The sequence below is a fragment of the Cricetulus griseus genome, chromosome 3, assembly GCF_003668045.3.
Source record: "Cricetulus griseus strain 17A/GY chromosome 3, alternate assembly CriGri-PICRH-1.0, whole genome shotgun sequence".
In the NCBI taxonomy this organism is placed as follows: Eukaryota; Metazoa; Chordata; class Mammalia; order Rodentia; family Cricetidae; genus Cricetulus; species Cricetulus griseus.
Genome location: NC_048596.1, coordinates 198,194,306 through 198,213,713, shown reverse-complemented (window position 1 = coordinate 198,213,713; position 19,408 = coordinate 198,194,306). Strand labels below are relative to the sequence as shown.

At 50.1% G+C, this 19,408-nt stretch overlaps 1 protein-coding gene across 3 annotated transcripts in view; it reads left to right on the top strand.

Annotated features, from left to right (window-relative positions):
* Positions 1–19,408, top strand: part of Fbxo31 (F-box protein 31) — a 30,823-nt gene that overhangs the window by 4,602 nt on the left and 6,813 nt on the right. Inside the window, exons 2-7 of one of the 3 annotated variants that reach the window (XM_027410710.2) lie at positions 7,546–7,617; positions 9,354–9,440; positions 13,240–13,316; positions 13,659–13,826; positions 15,605–15,679; positions 19,095–19,204. In XM_027410710.2, the coding sequence (XP_027266511.1) occupies positions 7,546–7,617; positions 9,354–9,440; positions 13,240–13,316; positions 13,659–13,826; positions 15,605–15,679; positions 19,095–19,204 (589 nt within the window). The remainder of the gene's footprint in view (positions 1–7,545; positions 7,618–9,353; positions 9,441–13,239; positions 13,317–13,658; positions 13,827–15,604; positions 15,680–19,094; positions 19,205–19,408) is intronic. The other 2 variants (XM_027410711.2, XM_027410712.2) reach the window with 2 other exon arrangements.

The window sequence follows — 19,408 nt, the reverse complement described above, 5'->3', positions numbered from 1 at the left end:
GCAGAGAAAACAGACTGTCCAGGAAACAGAGGGGCAGAAAGGCCCAGAGTTGAGAGGCGCCCCCTACACCTTCCTGCTTGAGGAAGCAGTTAAGCTCTTGGGTTGTGTTTTTATGCTTTTGTTTAGGTTGGTTTGCTTGTTTCTTGTGAGGAAAGATTGTACTCTGTAGCATAGGCTGTCCTTAAACTTGGACAAATCTTCCTGCCTCAGCCTCCTGAGTGCTGAGATAACAGATGTGAGTCACCATGCCTGGCTTCAGGGATTTGGGCGGGGGGTGTGTCAGGGTGAGGACCAAACCCAGGCCTTATACCTGGTAGGTGAGCTTTCTGTTATTAGACTTGACTCCCAGCTCTCTGTGTCTGCTTGCTTTTGATTTTATTTATTTATTTATTTATTTATTTGGCCTCATCTTCCACAGTGCTGGGGTTACAGGCATGCACTACCACATCAGGTTTCAATCCTGTTTTACTTTTTGTGAGACAGTATCTCACTTGGTAGTCTCAGCTTTGAACTGTCCCCTCCTGCCTCAGCCTCTGGAACTGGGGGATGACAGGAATGTACAACAGCCCAGTTCTAAGGTGTTCAAAAGTTAACTTCCATACACAACTTGTGTGGCCTTTCTCTTGCCAGCAGAGGCAGGAGGAACATGTGTGCTTGGGAGGTCTTTAAGGTTGCATTGCCATAGGAAAATAGGCTGGGTGTGTGAGTCTGTTTCTGCAGGCCTAGGGGAAGGCTGGCCTTGCCACAGATGGCCACAGGGCATCTGAGGAACTGGGTGTGTCTTCCTTCTGGGCAGAGTGTAAACACAGCATGTGGGGCAGTGCTGAAGGGACAGTCACCTCCTGAAGCCCACACACCTTCCCTCTCCAGAGATGTCCTGGGCCTGGGCATTGTGATCATCATTCTCTGGCAGATGCCCAACTGTTCCCAGTGAAGACCAAAGGGCTGGCCAGGACTCATAAGCCTGGCATTACCATGTCCCATACCTCTGAAGGGTCCAGACAGCCTACTCCAAATTCAGACCAAGGGTTAGTAGGGCCTTTTGTCCAAAACGGGCCCCTGCTGTACAGGAGTCTTGGGGATGATGTGGTGGTCAGTGGTGCCTGTCATGAGAGCAGAATGGGCTTCCTGAGCCTGTCTCCCTGAACTGGAAGATTGCCCGTCTTCTGCCAGCTGCTTGAGAGGCCTCATTGGGCCGGTGTGCATTTCAGCTGGTCTGTTTGTTAGCCCCTGAATGTTTAGGTGCTCATGGACAGTGTGGGCAGTAGCTGCTGGAGTGGTATTCTAAATTTGCTTCGTTTAAGGTTGAGTGTTCAGAACGACAAGTGTGGTTAGAACACTGGCGCTGTCTTCCAGAGGATCCGGGTTCAGTTCCCAGCTCCCACATGCACAACATCTCTAACTCCAGTTTCAGGGAATCAGCGTCCTCTTCTGGCCTCCACATACAATGCATGCTTATGATATTCACACATGCAGGCAAAACTCTTATGCACTTGATACAAAAACAAATGAATAAATGTTCTAATAGTTTTTTGGAAGTTTTCCTGTTAGAATATTTTTCCCTTAATAGCCCTAGCCCCTTTGGTGCACCCTCTTCTTGTAATCCAGCCCAGGCTTGCCTAGGACTCACTATGTAGTTCTATTCTGGCCTTGGATTCATAGGTAATCCTCCTGCCTCAGCCTCAACCATACCAGGATTATACCCTGTGTTAGCTGTTCTCTCTCTCTCTCTCTCTCTCTCTCTCTCTCTCTCTCTCTCTCTCTCTCTCTCTCTCCTCTTTTGTTTTTCAAGACAGGGTTTCTCTGTAGTCCTGGCTGTCCTGCAACTTGCTATGTAGACCAACTGGCTTCAAACTCAGATCTGTTTTCCTGCCTCTGTCCTCCAGGTGCTGGGAAGAAAGGCAATCACCATCATACCTGGCTTGCCTTCCTTTTTTTTTTTTTTGTTTTTTGTTTTTTGTTTTTTGTTTTTCGAGACAGGGTTTCTCTGAGGCTTTGGAACCTGTCCTGGAATTCACTCTGTAGAGCAGTCTGGTCTCTAACTCACAGAGATCCGCCTGTCTCTGCCTCCTGAGTGCTGGGATTAAAGGTGTGAGCCACCAACGCCTGGCCATGCCTTCTTTTTTTTTTTATCACTAAACTTTTCTGTAGTATTTGAAGTGAGGTGACAGATAGTGTTTTTTTTTTTATTTCATTTTTATTTTTTACTAGAGTTGAAAAATATGTAACAGCTGGATATGGAGGTGCACACCTGTGATCAGGGGACTGAAGCAGGAGGATCATGAGTTTGAGGTTGGTCTGTGTTACACAGTAATGCCCTGCCTCCAAAAACCCAACAAACATTCCTTATTAAATTCAGTTTCCCATCAGTTCAGGGATGGTCAGCTCACTTTTGAAGTACAATGCCCACCTGCCCTCTCCAGAGCTGTCTCTTTAGACTGAGGTGCTGTTGGGGTTCAGTGCTGCCCCTTACAGCCACTCCGTCATTCTTCTCACGTCTGTGAAAGGGATGCTCTAGGGAGTTCAGAGCAAAATCTCATGCTGTTTGTGAGTGGTGGTTTACACAGTGCCAGGTCCTCAACGATCATCCCTATTGTAGTGTGGATCAGAGTGCCAGAATCTGCCGGCCCGTCCATGGGTGTAAGAGTGAGGAGTGAGACATCTCTGGAGACCCTACTTTCAATTCCTTGGGCCTGAACCTGGCAGCAGACAGGCTGGTCCATGGTGAGTCTGAGTTGAATTTTCTGTGTAGCTTGCCTGCACTCTGTTCGTGCACACACACACACCATCCCAGATTTTGTCTCTTGCTGTGCTGCCCTTTGTGGGGGTAGATGCTTCTCAAAGAGAATCACTGACACTTCACTAGAGTAAGAGAAGCTGCCAACCTGCAGCACTAATTCCATTGCTTAAGGAGCACCATGCACTGGACTAGGGAATGGCTCAGGGTTCCATCCTTAGCACCATATAAAAGAAAACCAGGCTGGCATGCTAACTTCAGCTGAGCTTGGTGTAGAATGATGGCGTTAGCTTTCATGGAAGGGAAGGAACCACCTGGCCGCTGGCCAGGGCCCTGTGTGGGAACTAAGCTGAGTGCAGTTTCTTTTGATGACTTGTGGGAAGGTTACAGAACAATGCCAGGATATGGGATTGTTCTTAGCCTTGTGGAGACAGGAGGAGCTGTGAGGTCAGAATGACTCCGCTCTTCCCTGGTGGTTGTTCAGAGTCCCTGAGAAGGAACAACTGGTGTGGCTTGCTGCCTTCATCAGTGCTGCAGCACGCACTGGCTTCTCTCAGTTCCAGTGCAGTTTCTGTCAGGTTAGACCGCAGAAAAATCAAACCGAGTCCCTGGTCTTCAGTGATGTTAAGAGCTGAATGAGTGGGGGGCAGTGTAGAAGCGTCTGCCAGATGAGTGCAGGATGAAGAAAGCAGTGCCAACTGACTGGTCTCTGGAGCAGAACTGGGGTCCTTGAAATCTGGTGGCAGGTGGAAATCCTCAGTCGCACTGGGCGGATCAGCGGCTGCAGTCCTCTGGCCAAAGGTGGATAAGCCTGTTTGTAGCCTTCACCTGGGCCTGACCACACTGGGCACAGTCTGAGTCAGTGTTGCTGAGAGCTGCTCATGCTCAGAGCTTGCCAGGATTTGCAAGATCACATCACCGAGGCAACACTGTGGTGGGCAGCGGGAGGTGTTGAGAGCGTTCATCAGGCTACCGCCTACTCGTCTAGATCATCTCCAGCTGACCTGGCATCCTGTTAAATGCCACTCTGATTTAGTGAGTCCTAGCTCTGCACCATGAGAAGCCACTATGCCTTAGAATCCACTCTTGGCGGTGAGGTTCTTCTGTCCAAGTCTCGATGGCCACTGCCATTGGTCAGGATCCTGCACAGCACCCCCCCCCACCCCCCACCCACCTTGGCTGCCACAGGCTTAGAGGTGTGTGAGAGCAGTTATATTTACCCTAACTGCTGAGTTAGGGACAGCTTCTCACTAGTTCTAACCTAGCCCCTTTATTTATTTTTAAGACATTTTCTTACACTGTGGCCCAGACTAGCTTGGAATTCACCCTATAGCCCAGGCTGGCCTCAGATTCACTGTGCAGCTGAGGGTTACTCTGAATTCCTGATCTTCCCACCTCTACCTCCTAAGTTCTGGGATAGCACCAGGCCTGCTTTTACAGTGCTGGGAACTGAATCCTGGGCCTTGGGCATGCTAGGCAGGCATGAGCTACATCCCTAGCACAAATTGTGCTTTTTTGGAGAGTAAAGAAAGCTCCAGTAAAAAAACAGAGAGCCATATCCAGGTGTTTGAGGCCACTGTGGGCTGTGTAGTCAGTTCCAGGCCAGCCTGGACTACAGAATGAGACTACCTCACAGAAATAAAGGACTAAGTAAAACAGTTGTCACAGTGTTAGGGTGTCCTGAGGCCCTGGCTTAGTGGTGATTGACAGAAAGGTTTTTAGCATTTTTTTCTCAGAGACATTCAAATGTTGCAGAGACTTTCACAATCCCATGGGACAGTCCTGCCACCTGCCCACTGCATAATGGAGTGCACTACTGCAAGCCACCATACACCTAGGTCACCATCCTGTCAGCCATTGGTGGAAGACTGAGGTGGAAGACTGGGTTGTCTGCCTGTGGAATCCCCCAGTCCCTGGTGCTGGGGATGGAACCCAGGCCTTGTGCATGGGAGGCCCCTGTTCTTCCACCCAACTCCACTCCCAGCCCATAATAAGAATTTCCGGTGTTTAATTTGCATACTTAAATCATGTTAGTGGGCAGGGTGTTGGTGGCGCACGCCTTTAATCCCAGCACTCAGGAGTCAGAGGAGGTGGATCTCTGTGAGTTCGAGGCCAGCCTGGTCTACAGAGCGAGTGGCTCCAAAGCCACAGAGAAACCCTGTCTCGGAAAAAAAAAAAACAAAAAAAATCATGTTAGTGATCAGATTTCCTCTCTGAGGTTAGCCTGGTTCCTGGATCAAGTCTGTTGGTGTTCCATTACATAGCATGCCCTTATGATAAGCAATCAGGTGGGCATTTCAATGTCCCCTAGCCTATGGCTACCCTATGTAGAGTTGGGTTGGGCATTAGGCTCCTGGCTTTGGAAGGCAGTTCATACAGATACATTGTAGGCCCGAGGACCTGAGTAGAGGCAGCTTTTGGGGACTCAGGTTAGACAGCATTAAGACCTGGTATCTCCCCCATTGTGTGCACCCACTGTGCAGTGAGGCCCAGTACAGTTGTGCTTGGTAGTCGGTTCTGGCTCTTCTGGGCAAGGACACCTCCGTGGAGGTCAGGCCCAAGGTGCTGGGTCTGGGCCACACTACTGCCCTTGTCTGAGCCCCTTCTTCGCAGCCGACTCTATAGGAACCACTTAGCTCCAACAATCAATTGCAAGGATAGACTGTGCTGGGTCAACATATTTGAAGTTGTAATTGGGCTGTGGGGTATGATGGCTTTTCGGAAGGTGAGCCAGAGATACACGGCTAAGATGCCCACATCCTGGTCCAACTGGCCCGTGGTCTCTCTACTTCTTGTCTCTCTTGCTTTTGTTGATGAGCATTCTTCTCTCCAGTTAGTATTGCTGTGATTAGGCAGGGCCTTATCGGCAGCTGGCCTGATCCCTGTGATGTGCTGGAAGATGAGCTCACCAGTGGGAGGTGCCAAGTTTGCAGCCTTGGAGCCAGGCCATGACCCCTGTGTGACTCAGTCTCTGAGTTTAATCATCAATAGCATCCATTTACACAAGCACACACCAGTATACCAGTTCTGGGACCCTGCCTGGGTCTTCTCTCTGGAGGGGACAGCCAGGCACAACCGAGAGGAGAATGCTGTGTGGGACTGCTGCTCTTTGGGACCTAGGACAGAGGGAGGGAGCTTGAAAGAAACTGGATCCTCAGGCCCTACCAAAGCCACCCAGAGAACCTCCTCGATGCCTGCAGCTGACAGCCCATGAGTACTGGCAGGACCCCATCCATCCAGAGCATGGGGCATCTCATGGCATCTGTTACTGAAGGGGGAAAGACCAACCTCTGGGGACTATCAGAACTGAAGTGTTGACCCCCCCTCCACTAGGCTGCACTATGTCCCATTCCAGGCAGCTGCTGTCCCACCCTGTGCAGGCCTGGAGTCCTGACATGGGAGGTCACTGTGAACATCTGATAAGGTTGTGCTATGAAGCCCAGCCTGACACTTCACAGGGTATGATACTGGGAGTGTGAGCTGAAGCTGTCTTTGGGTTCCAGGGTCCTCATATCCCTTCTCATGCCATGTGCTCACTACTGAGGGGTGCTGACCTGCCTTTAGTCCTGGGTCACACTGTAGGCTTGTCCTTTGTTCGGGTCACGTCATCTCTGTGCCTCCTGCCTGGGTGCCAATGGAGAGGACATGGCCTTCCCTGGGCATGCTGGCAGGTTTAAATATGGTGGCTCCTGCTAGACCTTGCAGGGTACACTGGTGAGGGTTGGCACTGTGGATGGAGGCTGCTCAGTGGCAGACAGCTCTCTAGTGGTGAGGACTGGTGCAGTTAACGGTGCTGGCAGCCCCCTCCCCCCACCTGAGACCTGAGGCAAAGGCTGGCATTTGGTTGAGGTGAGTTGGGTGTGGGGTGGAGCTGTGGTGAGATGGAGGAGGTGGGAGGGTGCTAAGGACCTTTCCACTGGTGTGGTATTGGAAATGGGTCAGGGCTGTCAAGAAAATGACCACATCATCCAAAGTATTTTGAAAACGAAACAGATTCACTTCTGCAAAAGGGTTTCAGTCAGCCACACCCAGTGGGGTCCCACTTTGTTTTTATTCCTAAGGCAAAGAAGGGATCCCATGTCTCACTCTGAATAGTCAGAGCTCATGCTCACCCTCTTATACTGCTTAAAGGGACAGTTATTAGCACAGCACCACCTCTGATCTTAGAGAAGTACTGACTGGGGAGGGATTCCTGTTGAATGCCTCTTTACAGATTTCTCTGAAGATGGAATTCAATTCTACAGTGCGGGAGCTGAGATTTTGAAAGTCTGTGAACACTCCTAAACTCTTTGTCCCATTTAACCCTTTGACAGAAAGGACAGCATATCCATTTGCATTTCCCATAGGGGGATTAGGGCAGTTTGACCAAAGAGATATTAGGTGCCCCACTGCTCTCCAGCATCTGTTGTGAGGACAGACCGAGGACTTCGATGAGCCATACTGTGCACCTGGGACCTAACACCAGTGTAGACTTCACGTAGGCGTGAATAGTCACCATTTCCAGACTACCGAGTACTCACTCATTGTTAGGCTTTTGAACCACAGCAGAGCCTACAGCACAGGTGTGCCTTGAAGGGGCCCTAACTGCAGCCGAGCAGACAGCAACAGTGGGTGTGCATTGAGGGTGGCTTTGACTGCAGCGGAACAGGGCCTTCATTTGTGGACAAGCAGAGAGGTCACCACAGTGAAGGGCAGATTCCTATTAGTAAAGGAGTGTCTGCCTGTCCTTGCCTGCCTGCCTGTCATAGCCCCGGTCTCTGCTGCTTTGTAAGCTCTTGATTTTACTTCTAGTGTGTTTCTTGTTGCAGAGTATGGCGTTTGTGAAAACCTGCGGAAGCTGGAGATCACAGGCGTGTCTTGCCGCGATGTCTATGCAAAGCGTGAGTCAGTCCCTTTGTCTTTTCCACCACCCTTTCCTCTGTAGCAGAGTGTAGTAGATAGGTGGCAGCCATGACCGACAGTGGGATTGCTGCTTTCTCCCATCCTGGGCACATCACTTTTAAATTCATAGTGGCTAAAGACATCTTAAACAAGACATCGGGACCCATGTTTGTGTTTATAATCTAGATTTTACTTTTGGTGGTGTTGAGGGTTCAGGGCTAGGCAAATGCTCTCTTTGTGGCCCACATCCCAGCCCATATGTTCTGTTATTAACATACATGATAATTGTGTATATTTGTGGGATACAGTGCCCTCACTACTTATACACAATGTATGGTCAGGTCAGGCTTAATGGCATATCCGTTACCCAAACATTTATTCCTGTGTAGGGAGCACTCGTGGTTCTGTCTCTCAGAGTTGTCTGCTGTGCTGTATCACACTGGTTCTGCCTCCTGCCCTGCTATAGCTTGCACCTGTTACCAGAGACCAGGGCTGAGCAGTGTGGGCTGGGTAGCAACACTCTGGTCTTCTGGAATTGAGTTGGGCCTGCAGCCTGGTGAGATGTAGACAGCATGCAGGAATTGCGAAGCGGAGCCATGTTTTCCATCAGTTCCTACAGTTTTCAGAGTGGCTTCCTGTGCCACGCTTCACATCCTTCTGTAGCTCTACATTCCCTTTTCTGTAAGCGTGTTAACCCCAGGTCTTGTTTCTCATTTCACTAGTTCCTTCACTTTCTAAAATCTCCTCCCCCAAGTGCTCAGCATTCCCTGTCCCCAGTTAGCCTCTCTCCAGAGCCTGCGGTGCTCATATATATTCCACACTGTGGCTAAGTGACTGCCATTCATGTTTGGGTGATACTGTCCCCTTCTGACTGCTCTGAGTGTGGCTACCTGACCCTCGTCGTTACAAGCCAGTAGACACAGCTTGCTCCTTGGGCGTTATGAGCACCAGCCATCTCGTCCTCACAGGGTCGCAGCTGTGGACACTGCCCAGGTGTCCGTGTCCTGTAGCAGCTCAAGGAGCACACGTGGGTGGGGTTTCTCAGCTGTGCTCCTCTGTCCTGTGGGAGAAAACACCTGGGTATAGGGCCTGGAGACAGTGTCACTGATGTGTGGTGGAGGTAGGCAGGTGAGGACAGCAGAATTCTGCTGTTTGGCTCTGTAAATATGCTGTGCTGCAAAGCCCATCCTCTCTGCCTGCTTCTCAGCCTCCCTGGGGGTTTGGTCTGCACTGGCTGGAGCATACTTCAATTCTACAGTGCGGGAGCTGAGATTTTGAAAGTCTGTGAACACTCCTAAACTCTGGGACTAATGGCTGAAGAGTCAACCTGAGTCTCTGAACAGGTGGCCAGGCTGGTCAGTCTGGATTCAGCAATGACAGGTGTGACGTTGCCTTAAAACACACAGCATGAGTTCAAGGAGATCATGAAGGTGGCTGTGAGCCAGTGTCTTTGTTGGGAAGGAACCTGGCCCAGCCTCTAGGGACCTGTCAGCCACACCTGCTCTCCCACTTCTAGGCCCCAAAGAATTATGACAAGGGAGTGAGAGAGTCACAGGGGCCACCTAAGTTTATGGCTGCAGGGAGTTGTAATACACAGGGAAACCTCCCACATAGTGTGCTCTGCAGTGACTTGACCCCAACAATAGGAGTGGCAGGAGGAAGAGGGTGCAGAGTCACATGGCAGCTGCTCACATGTGAGAGGGGACCCTTAGCCTTTCCTGCTGTGTCCGTTCAGGTATAAACCCTCGAGTGAAGTCAGGACGCTTCATGAAAATTCTCCCTGATTACGAGCACATGGAGTACAGAGATGTGTACACCTGCCGTACGTACTCCATACCCTGCACTGTGGCTGCTGCTGTTGCTGCATGGTTGACCACAGGCTCACTTCCTGGCCCTGGGGAGATACTGATCCCTGACCTTTTCTCCTTTGCTCTGCTACAGCTGTGGTTTGCTGTGGTGGGTCATGCTGAGTGGTAGCCTAGACTCTGTATGCATGGGATGGGTTTCCACAGTAGCTTCCAGGGTCCTGGGCAGCAACAGTCATAGTGGTTTGGGCAGGCATATCTTACCTTTATATTTTAAGGTAGTGACAGAAAAATAACAGGAGAGCAGAAGGCAGTGTAGAGGTCTTTAAAGCTCCTCCATCCTAAAATAACGTGAAACTGGGCTCAGTGCCACATACCTGTGAGTGAGCCCAGCACTCATGAAACTGAAGCAAGAGGATTGTGAGCTCTGGAACAGCCTGAGCTATAGAGCAGGACAACTTTCAAAAAACAAAATAAAGAAAAAAACAAGAAGAAATGGAATGTAAACCACCCTCCCACTTTGTCAGTTAATCACATGAGCTTACAGAAAAATTACCCCGCCCCCATCAGACACAGGGAACCACTGCTGCTTCTTTAGAATGGATTCAGTTTTAGGAATCCATGAAAAGGTGGGAGAACTGACTCCATCGAATTGTTGTCTCAACTTCAGTTTCTGACTGGGACATGTGGACACCTGACTTCCTGCTCTGACTGAGTCCTGGAAGTTTTCTTCAACACAGTGAGAGCGAATTTCAGTTGTCTAGAAAGAGGTCAGCAGGACTGGAGAGATGGCTCAGAGGTTAAGAGCACTGGCTGCTCTTCCAGAGGACCTGAGTTCAATTCCCAGCAACCACATGGTGGCTCACAACCATCTATAGTGGGATCTGATGCTCTCTTGGGGCTTGCAGGTGTACATACAGACAGAGCACTCAAACATAAGAAAGAGATCAGAGCTGGGAGTGGTGGCCATGCCTGCCACCCCAGTTCTTGGTGGTGGCAGTAGGGATTAGGAGTTTAAAGCCAGCTTTGGCTATATAGTAAGTGTGAAGCCAGTTCTATCTCAATAAAACCCCAAATAAAAGTTATGAATAGTCATTTCCCCTCTAACAAAAGCAGTATAACAAATAGGTGAGCTTGTGACTGTTTCCCAACATGCTGTCAAGGACTGGCCCATAGCTACAGCTGGATACAAGGTTCTTATTTCCTGTGGGGATAGTTCCAGCTTTGTGAGATGCTTGTCTTTGTCTAGTGTGGGCACTTTCAATAGCTGCTAACAAACACCTTTGCTGTATTGGCTGGCACAGAGGTGAACTAACTGCCAAGGTCATGGCTGGTTGTATGGGAAGCCCTGGGCATGGGAGGGCACCAGACCTGGGCAAGGCTGAGCTTGGGAGGGCCTGGCGGTTTGCAGAGTAGAGACAGTGTTTCCAGAACACTGTGTCCTGAGCCAGCCAGCCCTCCCTGCTGAGCAGAGAGCAGCAAGTTCTGCCAGCCCCACAGGGAGGGGATGGCTCTGGGAAGCCATGGGAACAGCTGACCCTGTGCAGGGCCAAGGATCTTCTACATCCCCTGCCCTGCCACATCCATGGGATTCTTCTGGAACAGTGTGGAAACCCAGCCCTCCCAGGAGGTCTGAGAGTATAGAGCCTTCTCCCTCATTCCTGGAGATACTGCTGAATGCCTGGGTTTTTCAGCCTCCTGTTGGTGGTCCTGCTGCAGAGTGGCAGAATGGGGATTGCTGTCTTGTCAAGGTTTGAGTGCATTTGAGTCATACAACACTTGGTGGGGGCTTGGAAAGCCTGGACAGTACAAGGAACATCGCTGGTGGTGAGCCCCTGGTAGCCCATGGCCTCTGAGCCCCACCATCTGACTTGGAGCCCTCATACCTCTGGTTTCCAGGCACTTAGTAAGTGTCAGCTGGGCTCTAAGTGTATTTTCTCACCAGTCTGCAGTGATGCCTTGCACATGAAGGCTTTGGGGCCTAGCCCTACCTGGGTTTTTGTCACCCACAGGGGCCTGAGTTGGAACTTACATGTGAAGTCCCTTGGACCCCAGGCTCCTAGAGTGGATAGGATGAGAAGGGTGATGAGAAGTTCCTAAGTGTAGGACTGTCCCAGACAGACATATATCTGTGCCACAGATCTGTGGAATGCCAGTAATTGGTCTCAGCATTTAGGGACACTTGTGTCCTTGGTTGGTGCTGTCATCTGTCCTTCCTTGTGTGGGTTGAGGGTGACTGCAAAGTGTTCTGAACTTACAAGTCACTTGGAGTGACTGTGGCTGCCAGGCCTGTGGGTGATGCTCCAGAGTTCTGAGGCAGGTGCAGGATTGAGGACATGACCCTGCCTGTGGTAACAGGATGTGGATGGCATGGTGGGAGGCCTTCTACAGGCTCCAGACCTTCTGTTCACAAGGAGCCACTAACACTGACACTCCCAGAGGAACGGGGAGCACATGAGAAAGTGTAAAAACAGATGCTTGTGGTGGGCTCATCATTTATTTTGTGCACTATGGCACTTCTGGCTTTGACCCAGTGACTAGGATGAGAGGCCTGTTGGTTACATTTTTCCTTTTGGACAAGTGGGAAGTGTGGGGCCACTCAGGCTCACTGTCTGCAGACAGACCTGAAGACATTAACACATTCAGTTATTTTCCACTGTAGATGGGAGCCGAGTTTAGGTGAATGTTGCTGAACTGACTTTTTTCTGGGCAAACCTAGGCTATCAGTTGGGATAGCACAGGACTCACCTTTGGAGGCAGGTTTAGTGCTTCAGCTGATTCTGTAAGCACCTGTAGACTGGCTGCAGGGAGAAGCAGCTTGTTTCTTCTCTTGGTGTCCAGCTCTCTTGCTGGTGTCAGCAAAGGGAGGAGGCTGGTTTCTTCTCAGGGTTTATCTGTACGTGAATGCACCACCAGATGGAGTCATCCGTGATGTATACTCCCTGTTCCCTCAGCACACAGCCAGTAATGTTTGTCAGTTGCAGTGTTTTCTAAAATAATTCTAAAATGGGCAATTTCTCCAATGTTTCTGCTTTTCAACTATAAATGATAACAAAATGTTACTTTTTTTCTTTTACACCTGCCCTTTAAGCAAGATGACACAGTGGCCACTCTTTGGAGTGTGCCTCCATCACCCTGCACTCTGGGCTCCAATACTGTCTGCTGGGCTTGTGAGTTTAGAGACATGTGGCAAGGTGATCTTAGGAAGCTGTGGTTCCCTGTGGGTCGGTGTGCCTGCAGCCTGTGTATCCTTGTAGCTCTTTGGAAATAGCTGGTGGCCTTCCAGGCTAACTAGCCAGCCTCACACTTGTTAGAGTTGCTGAGGATGTGGCTGGCGATTGATGCATTTAGTCTGAGATTTCCATGTTAGTGTGACCTGTGCCTGGTCCCTCCCTGGCTTCTTCCCTGTGTCGAGTTCTGTATGTGTCTCTGAGCTGTTTGTCAGTAGCTCAGGTGTGAGCATCAGTTATGGTCTTGGGCTGGACCTGGAGGTGGTAGCAATTCTTCAGCAGTGTCCAAAGGCTGGACTGTCCCTCTCTCTGCACCCCAGGCCAAGGTCTTTGTGGTTCTGCCTGGTTGGCCTGAGTGTGAGTGTGCCTTGAGAGACCCCATACCCCTGCACTGGACAGTCAGGACCTTCAGGAGCACCCAGATTCATCCATTTATTACTCTGAGCAGCAGTTACATTGGTCATGGTGTTGGGCACAGGTTGGACTGTCATCTATAGTGGCTCATGGTGGAGGTGTTTCCTGTACCCCAGAAGCATACTGGGTGAGTGGAGCATGTTGGCTAATAGTGCCCCTTCTCTCCCCACAGTGCTTCACCGATACAGACACATTTTGGGGTTGTGGCAGCCAGACATCGGGCCTTATGGAGGACTCCTGAACGTGGTGGTGAGTGGGAGCCTCGTGGTGGTTCTTGTGTGTAGGAGGTGCCCACACTGGATAGCGGCAGTGCCATTTCTTGGCACAGTAGAGGAGATTGAAAAGCCACCCCTAGGGTTTCCTTTCAGGGCCAGATGTTACTTTCTAAGTGAACAAAGATTTGTTGTAAGAGGTCTATTAGCTATCTGGCTGTGCTCCTGGACTGTTTAAGACACTCAAGCAGCCATAGGGCCCTCAGCTCCTGGATGCAGAGGTTGCAGGCTATGTCTGCAGCCACAGGCTCTGATGTGCAGTTGTTGACTGAAGGAGAGAACAACCCTGCCTGCTGTGCCCATTCTCTCCTTGCTGCAGGTGGATGGCCTGTTCATCATCGGCTGGATGTACCTGCCTCCTCATGACCCCCACGTTGGTGACCCCATGCGATTCAAGCCACTGTTTAGAATTCACCTGATGGAGAGGAAGTCAGCCACGGTGGAGTGTATGTACGGCCACAAAGGGCCCCACAACGGCCACATCCAGGTAGAGGAGAGCTAGGTCCTCTGTGACTTGACAGGCATGTGCAATGAAGGGCTGTCCTCCTTTGGTTGTCACAGGCCCATGCCACCCTGGTGGGTGACATGGCACCTTTAGCTGTGGCCTGTCAGTTCTACCATGACTGCTAGCTCTGGGCTGTGGCTTGTCCAGCTCAGTGGAGTTGAGGAAGGGTCTCCCCATGCTGTGTGTGTGTGTGTGTGTGTGTGTGTGTGTGTGTGTGTGTGTGTGTGTGTGTGTGTGTGTGTGTGTGTCTGTGTCTGTGTCTGTGTCTGTGTGAAGATGGATGTTACTGGAGCCCACTAGAACTTCCTTTTTCTTAGCACTTTGCTGCTCTCCCAGAAGGCTAGTATCTTCCCTTCTGTTGGCTGGTGTTCAGTGTGCTGTCACATGCTCTACTCTGCTCCTGGCTCCCATGAGCCTGGTGGGGGAAGTGCTGTGCTTGCCTCTGGAAGTGCACATGCTGGGAAATGTTTTTGTTGGTTTTTTTTTGGTTTGGTTTTTCAAGACAGGGTTTTTCTGTAGCTTTGGAGCACATCCTGAAATTTGCTCTGTATACCAGGTTGGCCTTGAACTCACAAAGATCCACCTGCCTCTGCCTCCCAAGTGTTGGGATTAAAGGTGTGCACCGCTACTGTCTGGCTAGTGTCTTCCTTCCAATGCATTTGGGTCTTTGTTTTCAAAGTTTTAATTATAAATTAACTGTGTGTGTGTGTGTGTGTGTGTGTGTGTGTGTGTGTGTGCCACAGTGCACATTTGAAGATCAAAGTACAGCTTATGGGAGTCAGCTCTGTCTTACCGTGTAGGTTTTGGGGGATCAAATTCAGATCTTCAGGCTTGGTTGATGACAAGTGCCTTTACCTGCCAAGCCATCTCACTAGCCCCTCAAAAAATTTATTTGGGTGGGTGTGTGTCCATATAGTCACCTCTGTGTGGATGCATGTGAGCTTGTGTGGGCATCTGTGTGGCAGTGGGACCAGCCTCAGGTGGTGGTGTTACCTATGAGCTGTCCTCTTGTGTTTTGAGTCAGGGTTTCTTTCTTTCTTTCTTTCTTTCTTTCTTTCTTTCTTTCTTTCTTTCTTTCTTTCTTTTCTTTTTTTCTACCTGCCCCCTCCTCTTTTTAAAAAAAAATTAATTTATTTTTACATTCCAATCTCAGTTCCGCCCTCCCTCCTCTCCTCCCGCTCCCCCAACTCCCCATCCCTCCCATCGAGTCAGGATTTCTTGCTGTGACCTAGGGCTAGCCAATTATGCTAGGCTGGCTAGCAAGCCCTAGGGGTCAACCTGTCTTTACCTCCTCAGCTCTGAGATTACAAGCCTGTGCCACCTCTGGTCCTCATGCATTCCACTGACAGCCATCATCATTGCCACCGAGTAACGTGCCCCAGCCCTTTTTTGATTGTTTTTTTGTGTTTCGAGGCAGGGTTTCTCTGTGTAGCCTTGGCTGTCCTGGAACTCGCTCTATAGACTAGGCTGGTCTTGAACTCACAGAAATCTGCCTGCCTGAATGCTGAGATTAAAGGTGTACATCACCACTGCCTGGCCTCCAGCCCTCCTTTTATTTTGAGGCAGTTGCACTGAGTTGCCAGCCTGGCTTGGAGTTCACCCTTAGAACCTGGAATTACCTGCCTCAGCCTCCCAAGTAGATGGAATTATAGGCCTGTACCTCCTCCAGACTTGACATAGTTGGGTCTCAGTGGGTTTGATGGTGGACACTGGGATTCATCGTTCCTTCTGGTCCTTTTTCTTCCATGGTCATACTGAAGATTGTGAAGAGAGATGAGTTTTCCACCAAGTGCAACCAGACAGATCACCACAGGATGTCCGGTGGGAGGCAGGAGGTGAGTTCTGGAGTCTAGGAGGGAGGCTGTGGAAAGATGTTTGCATGCATGGGCACTGACCTGACCTCCTGTCAGTTGAAGTGGAGGCATGTGAAGACCCATCAGTTGGAATTGCCATCTTATAACCAGCATTATTGTGGTGCAGCAGTCACCTAACCCCATCTTCTGAGCATGTCTGTGGTCCACCTTTCAGAAACATCCACGTGGACTTGTGCATGAGCACAGCTTATATTCCCTGAGTAGTCTGAAATCACTCCCTGTGCTCTCCTGCACACTCTGGTGGGAACCCACCCACTCAGACTGCTAGAAGCCATGTCTAGATATTCCATTCAGTCCTCTTGCCCCCGATCCAGAGCTGTTTTCTCCACTCAGGGAACCTGGTGGCCTGGGTTTCTAGATCATGGCAGCACAGTGGATGCCCATGTGTGCTTGGCTTCCTGCCACTTGCACAAGTGAGTTTATGTTGCTTTTGAGGTTTGTTTTGATTTTTGAGCAGCTAAGTCATACCCCCCATTAAGAATAACTTGGGATTGTTGAGTGTGGGTGTCTGTTGGAACTGTTTATGATGGCTATACATCTGTAACCAGCTTCTAGGTTCCAGGGTTCCCTGTGGCCAGAGACTCATAGGAGAGTTCCAGTGAACAGTGCTTGCACTTGGTGGACTCCTGCCCTAACACTGCCATCAGTCTGCTTTCCTAGTCATGACTTGCTGCCCCAGTGAGATTGATGGAGTTCTCATTTATGTGGCCTTAAGCTGTTAAGTCCTTAGAGGACATTGGTTCAGTTTCTGGAAATGTGTGATGGGATACTAGGGATTCTGCAGGCTCTCTGGCTTTGAAGGGAGGAGTTTTCCTTATTATAAATGCAGCGTGCTCCTGGCTGAAATGACAAGCAAGTGCTTTACTGGGCTTGGGGTGTCTCCTTAGGAATGAGGCCAAAGATATCCTGTGTTCGTAAGTTCTGGGTTTCCTTGGCTCTGAGCCCTGGTTACAAATGCAGATCTCTAGCCACATCCCAGACAGGCATGCCCATCCCAGATATCCACAGGCACTGCCTGAGCTTTTCTTTATAGCAGCTAAGCCAGCTTCCACCCCCTCTCTTACCTAGCCAACCCCTTTCCTGCAGACAGAGGCCTTTGGAGATGTGAGAGACTGGGAAAGGCAGAGGTGGTGGAGAGGAGGAAGCATGGCCATGTCATCACACTTGGCCATTTCCCAGGGCTGTTGGGAGCATATCATGGTGATTTCTGAGTGCCAGGTACAGTGTGTCCCTTGGATGGACATGAAAGTCACTCCTGAGCTGTGTTCCAGGCCCTGGTGCAATCCTTGTGTAGCTGGGGCTTGCCTTGGTAGGTTGACTGGTGATCACCCTGTGTCAGACCTTGGCTTTGAGCAGTGGCCTGGGGCTTCCTAGTGACCCCTCCTAGGTCAGCCCCTGTGATGGTCGCCCAGTCATCTCAGTGTGATGCTGATGAAGTCTTTGTTGCTCCCATTTGGTTGCTTTTATTTTGTCTGTTATCTATTTGGTTTTTATGAAAAAATTATTTCTCCCACAAGAATAGCTACTGTGATGAAAGGTTTAATTTTGAGGTTGGGACAGGTTTTGTTAAGTTGGCCTGGCTGTCCTAGAGCTCACTATGTAGATCAGGCTAGCCTCCAGCACACAGAGATTGGCCTGTCTCTGCCTTTTAAAATTTGTGAGTGTGTGTATATGTGTATGCATGCACGTGTGCATGTGTGCTTTGTGAATTTTTGTCAGAGATGTCTAGGAGAGAGTGTCAGATCACCTGGATCTGCAGTTATATAGGTCATTGTGAGCTGCTAGGTATGGGTGCTGGGAACTGAACACAGGTCATCTGGACGAGCAGGAAATGCTCTTAACCACTGAGCATCTCTTCAGCACGAAGGGTGTAATAATTTCAGTGGGGCCTAATTTTAAAACATTTTGGGGGGTTTAAAAAAGCCTTACGCCCAGTTTGCAGACAATGTTGCCTTCCTCTTTTTAAACAGAGGGATGGAGGCCTGTTAGTGTCTTGACCCCTCCACTTTGCTTTGTGGTCATGTCTGTTGCCTCCTGAGTGTGTTGTGTGAGTAAGGGTGGCTCTGTTGGTTGAAGATTTTCCCCAGTCAGAGCTCCAAGCTCTGATGTCCAACATCCTTGTTGAAAAGGGGCCAGATGGTGTTCCTGTCTTTTGACTCCAGGAACCCACCTGCTGGTCCTCATGTCATAGAGCACTCATGTCCGTGGGTGGATGGTGTTGAGAGCCCTTGGTGTTTTCCCATTTTGTCCATGTGACTGGATTCTTTGCATTTTTCTATGGTTCTAGTATGGGCTCTCCGGGTTCTTGGTGTGGTGTGTGGTGAGCTTGCTTCTGAGGTGTTGGACCTAGAAGTCAGTTTGCAGTCTTGACAGGGCCGAGTGTCAGGTGGTTGTAGACAGCATGCCTGACTCCACTCAGACCTTGCCTCTGGTCAGTTTTGTTCTGTGGCTTGCACACTAGTGACCCTATACACACTGTGTTTACAATCCCAACTTTGTGAGGGTGCTGGAAACAGAAATTTGTAAGATTTTGTGCTGGGCCTTTGGCTTCCTTTTGACCTGCAATGGCTCCTGGGTTCCTGCAATGACTTGTTAAAGAAACCCATCAAAGATTGTAGCTTTTCTAATTTTTTTTGTTTGTTTTTGTTTTCCGAGACAGGGTTTCTCTGTAGCTTTGGAGCCTGTCTGCCTGTCCGATTGTAGCTTTTCTTAATTTTGTAAATTGCTTTTGCCTCCATCTGTGGAGCTCATATTAGGCTAGGCACTGGAAATGCCAGGTCATGTTTGGAAGCCTATGTTAATTGGGTAGATCAAACCTTTGAGCAGGTTGCCCTGAGCAGGGTCTGACTTGTCCTAGTTGAGCAGGGGCCGCCTGAGTGACCTGTCCTGATCAGGGGTTGTCCTGAGTGACCTGTCCTGGGTAACCTGTCCTGGGTGAGCAGGGGCCACCTGAGTGACCTGTCCTGAATGAGCAGAGGCTATTTCTCATTGGTGGGTTTAGGATGGGGCCCTGCTGTACCTGTGCTCTTCAGATGCTTGAGGTCTCTTGGGCTGTGCAGGAGAGAGCTGGATCAGTCTCTCACTATAGGCACAGTAAGGGGCTGTTTCCCAGGACAGGGGCTCTGGCCCCAGCCTTGCCTGATGGAACCCTGTGACCTTGCTGCCATCTTGGGAGTCAGGCTATGTGCCCTGAGAAGATGAGGACCCTGTGCTTTTCACAGGTGGGCTGTCCTCAGACCCCTATCCCAGGTGCTCACCAGCTCCTGCTCACACCTGCCCACCAGGAAGCTCCTTCGGCTTGGAAGTATTCATTCAGTCAGCATCCTACAGCAATCTCCTTCCATTTTGGTGACTCCCATGCCCTTGTTCTCTGAAGGAGTTTCGGACGTGGCTGAGGGAGGAGTGGGGCCGCACGCTGGAAGACATCTTCCATGAGCACATGCAGGAGCTGATTCTGATGAAGTTCATCTACACCAGTCAGTACGAGTGAGTCAGGGCCTCTGTGGTGCTGTGAGTGCAGACTCTTGGTACTGTGAAAGTAGTGCAGCTCACTGTAGGTGTGAGTACAGCCCTCTCTCTGCGTGAGTGTGGCCCGCCTCTGTGGGGACTATGCTGTTTCCATTCTGTGGGTACTATGAAGGCAGTCCCCCTCCTCTCTGGGTACTGTGAACTCAGTTGTTTCCCTTCTAG